The sequence below is a fragment of the Arachis hypogaea genome, chromosome 10 (assembly GCF_003086295.3).
Source record: "Arachis hypogaea cultivar Tifrunner chromosome 10, arahy.Tifrunner.gnm2.J5K5, whole genome shotgun sequence".
Classification (NCBI taxonomy): Eukaryota; Viridiplantae; Streptophyta; class Magnoliopsida; order Fabales; family Fabaceae; genus Arachis; species Arachis hypogaea.
Genome location: NC_092045.1, coordinates 89328796 through 89340420, shown reverse-complemented (window position 1 = coordinate 89340420; position 11625 = coordinate 89328796). Strand labels below are relative to the sequence as shown.

Below are 11625 nucleotides of genomic sequence, written 5' to 3'. Positions count from 1 at the left end.
AGCAGTATCGCGGCAAGAGAAGTTCGATAGGAAAATCGCGACATGAGGAGTTGGAATGGTAGGGCGTGTATAAAAATAAAGTTAGTTACCTATACTTTCTCTTTAACAAAAGTATCCACATTCTAAAATTTGGTTGACTTCTTTAAAAATCACTCAAAACTTTTAAACTACTTTTTATCTCTTCCATCATCTTCAAATTCGAAAACTACCTCCACTCTTTTGCATCTATTATCATCATCATCATTGTCAACACCTCTCTACCACCATCATCACCATGATAGTGATCATGTCAGTGGCGATACTAATACCATCTGAACCATCTTTGGTTAAAATAATATACAAAATATTAAATTTATCAAGAGTCTTCATATTTCACCCTAAAAAACTCAAATCAATGATTAAAAATGAAAAAAAATAAAAATAATAGTAACCAAAGTGAAAAAAAATCAAGAGCCAATTTAAATTTGACTCTAAAAATATCAAACCAATTATTAAAACTAAAAGAAAAATGGAGAACATTAAGGTGTAGTTGAATTTGAGATTACCTCACCTATTTGATAAGATAATGAACGAAGCACTATTGAAGGTGAGACTAAATGTGTCTTTATAAGTATTTTAGAAGAGTCAAAGAAGATCGTAGGTGAACTTTTTTGACATGTCATAAATATAAATCTTAAGTAGAATCCTAACCAGGTAGTAGAAATCCGTAAATGTGATTCGCTTTGGAGAGAAAAACGATGTCGTCGAGGGTGGTCACGCAGTGAAAATGGATTTGTTGGCGAGGAAGTGTTCAAGGGAGGCGACGAAAGAGGTTTCAGCGATGGTGGCGGTGTTGGGGGAATGGCGGAACGTGGGAGAGAGGTTGAAGGAGAAAAGGAAGAAGAGAGAATATGTGGAGAGAAAATGAGAAAAAAATGATTTTGGATTTAAATCTTGGCATCATCTACTTTTCTATCATTTTCATAGGTTTTACTATGCTTTAAGAACAATTAAAAGAAAATAATCAAATCAGTCTAGTTTTATCATTATTTTATATTTTTAGAGTCAAATTTGAATTGAGTATTGATCAATTTTTTTTTTCACCGTGCTTACTAGCTTCTTTAATTATTTTTCACTTTTAATCCTTATTTTTGGTTTTTTAGGATAAAACCTGAACAAAGTCTTAATAAATTCAATATTTTACATATTATTTCAATCAAGAATTTTGGGGATCTCAATTTATGGTATGAATTTATCTTTGTAGAGCATAAAATTCGACCATCTTAGAGTCTAGAATGATTCAAATGCTATTGGTGTGGCCACTAATATAGTCACCATGACAGTGCTATAATGGTGATGATGGTGGCAAAATGGTATTGACAACAATGATGATGATAATAGGTGCAAAAATTTAGAGGTAGTTTTAGAATTTAAAGATTGTGAAAAGATAGAAGATAGTTTAGGAATTTTGAATGATTTAAGTTAATAAAAATTTACAATTAGATATTTTATTAAATAAAGTTTATTTTTCATAAATATAAATATAATGTTAGTTTTTTTTTATGGACAATGTTATTAATATTCTGAATATTCGTAAGTAGAAATAATAGATTTTTCATTCATTTATGCAAAAATATACGTGATTTCTTTATTATGAGAGTAAATAAATTTTGGAATTGTCTATTATGAAAAAACTTAAAACTAATTCTTAAAGAATTAGAGGATTATATTCAAATTTTGTCATTCTTATTAGAACAATAAAGTACAATATAAAAATTTGCAAAATTTGAACTTGAAAGTGTGCTAGTAACAAAATTTGGACTTGAAATGCCATTTTATTTTTATAGTTGATTTATTGCATTACAAATTAAAATTTGATTTTTATTTTAAAATATTAAAATTTTTCATAGTTATTTTTAACATTAAATTTTAAAATACAAAAATATTCTTAATGTAATAATTTTAAAATTACTAAAATATCTTGATAGGAGTAATTAAAACTATTTGATTTATCAACAATTATAAACTTTAATTCAATATTAAAAAGATTAACATATTCTAGTTAATTTTTAAAATACCAAAACAACATGTTAACATTGATCTTGAAAAAAAATTAAAATACTTTTTTAGAATAAAGTTTAGTTACTTGTATTAAAAATTGTAAATTTGAACTTTTGAAACAATTAAAATATTCTTATAAATAATGTTTAAAATAACAAAACAACATTTTAAGTTTTTTTTAAAAAGACTAAAATACCATTATATAATTATTCATATAATTTGATCGTATTGGAAATGGAAAATTTAAATTTGATTTTAACAAGACTAAAATATCCTTTTATTAAATGACTAAGATACTCTTCAAGTTTAAGGATGTTAAATTGTATTAAAAATTAATATTTAAATTTTATTATAACAAATTTAAAATTTTATCAGAATTCATTTTAAGAGACTATAAAAATATTTTAACATTAATTTTAAAAAGACTAAATTTTCTTTACAAGTTTGATTGGGATTATACGATTGTATTAGAAATTAAAAATTTTATCTATAAAAAAGATTAAAATACTCTTATACTTAATTTTTAAAAGACTAAAATAACTTTTTACAACATTTCAATTTTAAAAGATTAAAATACCCTTATAATTAATATTCAAGAGAACAAAAGACCTTTGAAGGTTAATTTGGAAAAAAAAAACTAAAATACCATCATATGATTAATTTATATTGTTTGATTGTATTAAAAATTAAAAACTTTAATATGATTCTAAAAAAAATAAAAATACTCTGGTTAAATATATTTAGAGCACTAAGTTACCCTTTAATAATTAGCATGAAAAAACTAAATTATCTTTATAAGATTAATTAAAATTGTTTGATTACATTAAAAATTAAAAAATTTAATATAATATTAAAAAGATTAAAATACCTTATACTTAACCTTTAAAAGACTAAAATACTCTTTTATAACAAAGCTTATTTAATTATTTTAAGATTTAAAATAACAAAAAAAATCTCTGTAATTAATTTGCATACTCATATTTTTTATTGAATTATTGGAAAAACATTAGAACATAATAAAACTTTCTTTTTAAGAAAAACAAAGATTGTTGAGACTAAGATCTATACAAATAAAAATCATCAATGGTTTAACTACACAAAAATTTTCATATAAAATTGTAAAATACTATCCACGTCACCAAATTTTTTGCTCTTATGATAAAAACTAGGTTTGTATAATAAAAAATTTAACAGTAATTATTTAAATCAGTCCTTAAAAATTTTAAAAATAGATATTTTAGTTTTTTAAAAAAATTAATAAACAAAAAAATTTTTAAAATTTTTTTTGACAAATAAATTAATTCCTGACATATTTTTTCATTTGTACTTAACGAAAAATGATAAAATGCCATGTTTAGACGTCTACGTAATCCGTAATATGTTGGGAGACACAAATAGACAAATAAATTTCCATTCTTATTAAGAGTATGACGTTGTTTTCTCTCTCACGCTCACACCACTCAATTTCAAAGCCCCTGCTTCTCCATTCCCAGAATCCTTTGGAAATGATGATTTTCTCGACCTGAACTTTCAAGACTTTTTGACCTTTAACTCCTACCTTCGCCTTTGGCTTCTTCTTCTCCGTTCTCACACTTTCTCTTGATGTCGCCATCGTCATCATCGTTAGTTATATTATTGCCTACTCACTCAGAAGTGTGTTGTCGCTGCTGCTGTTGTTCAGTGTGAGGATTTTCTGCGATATGCGAGGAGGAGGATCCAAATCAGCATCTGACAGTTTTAGATCCAAACTTGTGAATTTTGGGTTTGGAATCGTGATTGGTGGAGGGAGGAAGTTGGGAGGAGGAGAAGTAACAGGATAGGGGAGAGCGAAGGCGGTGGTTAGACCTGGTATGGCTTTTGGAGCCCCATTTCAAGAAAGGTAAGGAGAAGTTGTGAAGAGATTGATTCTTCATCGGTACCGTCACCATTCGAAAAATTTTAGGCCTTAGCTAACCTTTTGTTTGAAGGCAAACAAAACCGAAAAGAAGAAAAAAGTTGAAACTGAGTGTTATGAGTGTGAGAGAGAAAGTTAGAGAGAACTTTAAAAGGCCTATAGTTTTTTATAAATACAAAACGATGATGGAGACTTATTTGTCTATCTATATCTCCAATATGTCACAGATCACATGAGTATCTAACCATGCCACTTCATTTTTTGTCAAGTACAAATAGAAAAAATATGTTAGAGAATAAGAATTGATTTGTCTGTCAAAAAAATCTTAAAAATATTTTTGTGTATTAATTTTTTTTAGACTAAAATATCAACTTTTAAAATTTTCAAAAACTGATTTAGTTAATTACTCAAAATTTAAATCCCGTAAATACAAAAGAGTCTTGGCATTATTATTAATTTCATTACTTACCTTAGTTTTTAAGATATCTAAATAACTTTTACCATCTTAAAAAGTTCCATCGGTTTTAGTAACAAGCAGAAAGGGTTGATAACTTGATATAGTCTAATGATTAGTCAATTTTAAAGATAATTGGCCCGATTTGTGTTAGTATTTAAAAGCATAAATTTACTGCTTAATTGTTTAAAAAATGTTATTCTTTATATAGAACACAATTCAAAAAGTTTAAAGAACTATTGCATTAATATTAATTCATTTTTCATTTATTAAGTATTTGTGTAGTTAATATAGTAATAATCTTTTTTTTTTCAAAAATCTTTAAAATAGAAAAAAACACATTTTTTATAAAAATATAAAATAAAAAGTATTTTAGAAATAAAATTTACATATCAAACTTTTCATAATCCTGGTTATATTTCGAAGTAGATGATAATCAAATAAAAAAGTATTAGGAACTAATATTAATTGTGTACAATATGTACAATGGATTAAAAAAAGGTGAAATTACAATTAAAAGTTAGATAATTAATTAATTATTTAATTTTAAATTTTAAAATTTAAAAAATTATAATTAGTATTTAAACTCATTTACACTATGTACAGTTATTTCTAATTTTACTGTAACCTCTAATATAGTAGCGGAACTTGAAACAAATTTTTGGGAGGCCATGATAGAAAATAATTATCAAAAATTTTTTGATATGAACTCCATTTAAGATAAACTCGTCTAATTTCATCTCTCTGATTTGGATGATATTGCCAAATTTAATGCCGTTTTCAAGGTCTCGTTCCAAAAAATTAAGGTCAAACTCATCAGATGTAACTTTTGAACTTTTGAAGGTTGTATCTCACTTTCTTCGTGATTTATTAAAGTAGAAATACTATCTACATGTGTTGATATTGTAAAAGTTATATGTTCTTCTTTTTAAATATCAACATTCTTCTTAAAAAATGTATTAATTCTTTGATTTTTTATTATTATTTTATATAAAAATTGGAATATATATCCTATAGAATATGTAAAGAAGAAGTTAGAAGGACAAATATTAAAATTTATAATATTTATTGAATTTTTTTATCAATTTATACAAATACAATAATATTAATACTTATTGAATATTCTATTATTTTTTATCATATAAAAAATTAAATTAAATAAATAGTAAAATATAAAATAATATTAAATTAAATAAATAAAAATATCTAATTTTTTATATTTGAACTTAAAGGTAGAGAGAGTGTTGTTTATTGAATTTATTGGGTACTTTAAGTCATAGTAAAGTATGTAAACAAATTGAACTATTTTTTATCATTTAAAAAAGTATTACTAATTTTTTTTATAAAAAGTTTGGGGGCCCCTTGTCTGAACTAAACTCCACCACTGTCTAATACACATTCAAAATTCACCGTCATCTTCAACGGCCCTCACATCACGTCACTGAATTCCTCGCCAGCCATACCGACGCCGCCGCATCCTCCCACTGACACTGTCCTCACTTTTGCCAGTCAACCCGACGCGTCTCGCCCTCCAACGCTCAGTCTAATGTTGCTGTCATTTTTTCGCGGGCCTCTCTTCCGAACCAGCTTCTCTTTGTCGTATTCCTTCAAGCCTCTTCTCACCAATGATACCACTATGTTTTTCTTCTTTGGATCCAAGCATGGTTAGCTTCTTTCAGATTTGAGCCCTATGCTTCACAACAGTGCTGCTTTCGTCATGCCTAGTCCTTCAAAACTATGTTTCACCACAATAATTGTTTCTTCTGTTTATTATTCTTCTACTTCTATTTTAATGGTCAATTTAGGATAGTTATTTTAGTAGGTATATGGATGATTATTTTAATTTTTATATAGATGATTATTTTGATTGAATTGGGGTTAGTTATATATAATTAAAATATGTTAGATGCTCAATTCAGTAGGTATGTAGATGATTATTTTTATCCTTAAGTAGATGATTATTTTTACTAAAGGTGGGTGACGTGTGGCAAGCCAGCTAACAACGATGAAATGAGATGATTATTAATGAAGGTGGGGTGGCTGCCGATTAAAAAAAAAAGAGTATTAGAATAAAATGTTTTAGTAAATTAAGATTTCAGATGATTATTTTTTTAAAATAACTAACTAAATTTTTTAAAAATTTAAAATTAAAGAATTTAAAATTTAAAATTTAATGCAAAATAATTGAAGAAGAGTTTTTGAATTTATTATTTATTTTTATTGAATTAAATAACCAACTTATTATACACCTTGTCAAATTTCTTAATTGGTTCCTAGTGGCATTCTAAACAAATTCCTATATTATGCTGCAACAAAAGGTAGCACGTTGTTGTGTAGAAAACAAAAGGGGCTATTATTCCCCACGATTACAATTGTGACTTTCATTAAGTTTCCTTTCGATCCATTTGATGAATATCTGAAAGAAAGATCTGTAGGCTCAAAAGTATTTAAGATGCTTATCTGACCCTCTTTTGCAATCCTACTACAATCTTGGAGGATATATATATATATATATATATATATATATATATATATATATATAGGGCACATGTTTAAACTTTTTTCCTTCAAACAACGTACACATACATTATCGTTAGCCATATTAGTCTAAAGCCTAGTATAATCTTTTAGAAAGAGTCATTAAGTGGTAACCACGTAAATGTTTTTACTCTTTGCGAACATCTGTTCAACTAAAAAAGCAAAATAATATTCTCGGTATTAAAATTTATGTTGACAAATAAATTTATATTCTCTTTATAGAGCATTTAATTTCTGGTAAACAATCATCTGTAAGGTTTCTTATTAAAATTTAGTTAATATATGCTTGTCAGACAAATATTAAGATACTTAGTAATAGAAATTTTTAAAATTTTCAATTTAATAAATATATTATAAATTTAAATTTATATGTTTTTGATTATTAATTGATAAACCTTAATTAGACCCTTCTTATTATTACAAAGGGTTTAGTTAACAAATACTTTTATTAAATTTTTTAATTTATAATATTAACATGTGTTCTTAAGATACAAACTATTCTTAAACATTTAATAAATATAAAATAAAATTTTGATTCAAATTAAATTAAGGTCAACCTAATGCTCGAGGAATCAAGATAATATAGCTTACTCAATACTAATAAAATAAAATGCTGAAAATTCAACACCGCGTATAACAATCTTGCTATTAACAAATTAAATTAGACCGAGAGAATGAAAGATCCCAAACAAGACACATCTCGTTAGAAAATTTGTGCTGTTTAGGTGCGTCAAGGATTGACGAGCGGAGAGCCAAAGCTCGAAAGAAATGTAGAGAACAAAAAGCGCGCGCCGGCTTGTGAGTTGAACTAGAACTTAGACGAGTCGAGCCAAAATTGAATAAACGTTCAAGCTGAGAGTGAGAGCCGAAATTGAATGTAACGCCTTATATAAATAAACTAAAACTAAATTAATGGTAGAGCCGTAGGGAGAAGAGGAAAAATGAGTGAAATGAAACGAAAAGAAAAGAAAAGAAAAGAAAAAGATAGAGAAGAACTGAAGAAGTGTGGGGTGTGTGTGTGACTGTGTGAGTGTGAGGCTGAAGGAAAAGGCTGTCAGCCAGGTCATCCTATCCATCTTTTCTCGTGGTTGAAATGATTCCCCCTCTCTCTCTCTCTCTCTACTCTTTCTTATTTTTTAAAATTTCAATTTGGGTCTCAATTTTCATTTTTCAATTTTCAATTTTCAAGTGTACGCACTCACACGCACGCACATACACACAACCACCCGCACCCTAGTATATATACCTATCTATTTCTGTCTTCATTTTTCTCTCTATTCTGATACTGCGTCTCCGTTTACAGAAGAGAGCGAGGTCATCGTCATCCTCTTCTCCTTCTTCTTCTCGGACGCCTTTTCTCTTCTCTCAAGGTATTAATTTCATTTCATGTGTCTCTTACCTTTGTCTGTTCCAGTTCTGGTTAATTTTGCTTACTAAGCTGTATATAGTAGCTTCTATGCACAAGATACTTCATTTTTTGCGATTTTCTTTTCTTAATCGGTAGATTTGTTTCGGAATTCTCTTGTTTATTTCTAATCGCGATTATTTTGAATTGATCTACTTAACCGAAGTGAAATCGGACTGTGGAAGAGACTTAGTAGATCTAGAAATTGTGCTATGTTTAACTGTATATAGCATGCTGATAACTCTGATTCCGATCTTCTACTGTGGAGATCTAAGATCTGGTTGAACTTGACTGATTTTATTTAATGTGCATAGCTTGTGTGTTTATTTTTCGTTTTTCTTGTTGTCTTGACTCTTCGCCGGCCTTATTGCTTGATCTAATTTTTCTTCTGATCTGGTTGCTTGACGGCCTTTTGTTTGATAGAGTATCGTTTAGGTAGTTATGGCTTTCCAGCGTAACAGTGGTATTCACGAGTTGAAGCTATTTTCAACGTTTTGTATGTCCAAATCGTTAAGCTTAGCATTACAACATCCAACATTTTCTGTTAGGGTTGTATTCATTAAATTTCTGCAGTTTTTCGTTAAAATTTTAAATGAATGTCTCCTTTGAACTCTACATTTCTTGGCCCCTATTTTTCTTTGAAAACTGTAGCTCATATGTAATTTATGGTGTAGTTTGTATAATACTGCACTCTATTGTTTCCATGCTCTCCCATTAATATTTGCAAGACAATTAATTTTGTTATATTGTTTAGAAGTGAATGTGTTTGAAAGAAAGCTAATATTTAATCGGTGTAGCAGTATATAAAAGATGGCAGATGGTGAGGATATTCAGCCCCTTGTCTGTGACAATGGAACAGGAATGGTGAAGGTTAGTACCCAGTAGTTTTTTATGATTGCATCTGTATATGTGTCTTGGTTTCTTTAATGAATTAGTTATTTTAATCTCATCTGCACAGGCAGGATTTGCCGGTGATGATGCACCCAGGGCTGTGTTTCCCAGTATAGTTGGCCGACCTCGCCACACTGGTGTTATGGTTGGAATGGGTCAAAAGGATGCCTATGTAGGTGATGAAGCCCAATCCAAAAGAGGTATTCTTACTCTCAAATATCCCATTGAGCATGGTATAGTCAGCAACTGGGATGACATGGAAAAGATCTGGCATCATACATTCTACAATGAATTGCGTGTTGCTCCTGAGGAGCACCCTGTGCTTCTAACGGAGGCTCCTCTCAACCCGAAGGCCAACAGAGAAAAGATGACCCAAATCATGTTTGAGACCTTCAATGTTCCCGCCATGTATGTAGCCATCCAAGCTGTTCTCTCCCTCTATGCAAGTGGTCGCACAACTGGTTTGTATTTCTAGAAATCTGTCTTGGTTAATTTGTTTTCCATCACATGATTATGTGCCTCAATCAAATCCTCCAAACAGGTATTGTTCTGGACTCTGGTGATGGTGTGAGTCACACTGTGCCAATCTATGAGGGGTATGCACTTCCACATGCCATCCTTCGATTGGATCTTGCAGGGCGTGATTTAACTGACTCTCTGATGAAGATCCTCACCGAGAGAGGGTACATGTTCACCACCTCAGCTGAACGGGAAATTGTCCGAGACATAAAGGAGAAGCTTGCATATGTTGCCTTGGATTATGAGCAAGAACTTGAGACTGCAAAGAGCAGTTCTTCAGTAGAGAAAAACTATGAGCTTCCTGATGGACAAGTTATCACAATTGGAGCCGAGAGGTTCCGTTGTCCAGAAGTCCTTTTCCAGCCATCTATGATTGGAATGGAAGCTGCTGGTATTCATGAAACCACCTACAACTCTATCATGAAGTGTGATGTTGATATCAGGAAGGATCTGTATGGCAACATTGTTCTTAGTGGTGGGTCTACGATGTTCCCTGGTATTGCTGACCGTATGAGCAAAGAGATCACTGCGCTTGCTCCTAGCAGCATGAAGATTAAGGTTGTGGCTCCACCAGAGAGGAAGTACAGTGTCTGGATCGGAGGATCCATCCTTGCATCACTCAGCACCTTCCAACAAGTAATTTATTTTTTATTTTATTCTTTTATTTTAAAGTCAACTTTACACTTTTTTTTATGCCTATTGCCCTGTAGATTGAACTCTAAAATGAGGTTTGATATTTGCAGATGTGGATATCAAAGGGTGAATATGATGAGTCTGGCCCATCCATTGTCCACAGGAAATGCTTCTAAGTTAAAGCCAAACTTCAATGGTGAGTTATTTTTAATGCTTGTGGTTGCTTTTTCGTGTCTGTGTCAGGTTATGTGAACTGTGTTGCCATAGATATGAGGTGAGATAGAATTGATTGTTGGAGGGCTATATTCTGATCTTGGTGTATCATGTTTTTATGTGCAACCCCTCTTGATATGGCGGGCAGAGTTGGCCGGAGGCATTTCTTGCCTTGGACTTGATGGATGTGTTTAAGTAGGTTGTCTGTATCAAGGGAAATTATTGTCATGCTTATTTTATTGCCGTTTTCCCCTCAAAAGTTTTACATTTGAAGGTTTTTGGTCATGGGAACATTTATGTCTATAGTTAATGTATCTTAATGATCTTGAGATTTTTATAATATTGCTAAGTGCACGCTGAAATATCCACGCTGGATTTTATACAATATATTTTCTCGCTAGTTAATATTTTTACCAGTACCTGAATAAGAAGCGAAACTGGATGGGGAAATAAAAATTACGGGAAATTCAAATGAAAGGTCCAATAAAAGCTACGGCATATCGTAGTTTAAACTAGCAGTTAAAAAAGTTATATAGATTTGAATCACTTATTTTAATTAATTAAAATACTCAATTTCATTTGAACCTGAATTATAGTAAGGAATAACACTGTCAAAAAAAGAGAGTAAGAAATAACACAATTGAACCGAAACTTGTTAACCCCAGTCTGCGTCTTGCGAAGAGTCTCATGCCTACTAGTAGTCAAGGATTTGGCTGATAATAAAACTTAAAAAGTTTATAAAAATTAAAAGTTTTGTATAAATTTTAAATTCTAAGGGTATAAAAATAAAATATTAAATATTTAAAGTTGGTCAAATATTAGTTAAAAGTAATAAATTTTATTGGTAATGTGTTATTATTCTAAGAAAATAAGAGAAATCGATCCTTGATTAAGTCATTGATATCTTCAAAGTTTAGATATACATGTTCATCGATTTCGTTAAGTTTGACAGACCAAGTAAACCTATATCTGATATGTTTAGATTTTGAAAAAGTGAAGAACCTAAATATATTTTTAAATTATCAAATATTTAAATAT

General features: G+C 29.7%; 1 protein-coding gene across 4 annotated transcripts; it reads left to right on the top strand.

Moving 5' to 3' along the window:
• Positions 1-7612: 7612 nt before the first annotated feature.
• On the top strand, positions 7613-10949 carry LOC112715878 (actin-7). 4 transcript variants are annotated; one of them, XM_072205706.1, is made up of 6 exons: positions 7619-8296; positions 9132-9201; positions 9290-9683; positions 9764-10377; positions 10485-10570; positions 10736-10949. In XM_072205706.1, exons 2-5 carry the CDS (start codon positions 9142-9144, stop codon positions 10548-10550), a joined length of 1134 nt encoding a protein of 377 aa, XP_072061807.1. In that variant the 5' UTR covers positions 7619-8296; positions 9132-9141; the 3' UTR covers positions 10551-10570; positions 10736-10949. The 4 variants fall into 4 exon arrangements, with proteins under 4 accessions (XP_025623483.1, XP_072061807.1, XP_072061808.1 ...); XM_072205707.1 differs by having other exon boundaries at positions 7845-8296; positions 9129-9201; XM_025767698.3 differs by having other exon boundaries at positions 7613-8296; positions 10485-10949.
• Positions 10950-11625: the final 676 nt, after the last annotated feature.

What these genes read in the sequence shown, in the direction of transcription:
- LOC112715878 (XM_025767698.3), top strand. Translation starts at nt 9,142, where the DNA reads ATGGCAGATGGTGAGGATATTCAGCCCCTTGTCTGTGACAATGGAACA. An exon ending in ATGGAACAGGAATGGTGAAG is followed by an intron (nt 9,202 to 9,289) that starts GTTAGTACCCAG and finishes TCATCTGCACAG; the next exon opens with GCAGGATTTGCCGGTGATGA. An exon ending in TGCAAGTGGTCGCACAACTG is followed by an intron (nt 9,684 to 9,763) that starts GTTTGTATTTCT and finishes TCCTCCAAACAG; the next exon opens with GTATTGTTCTGGACTCTGGT.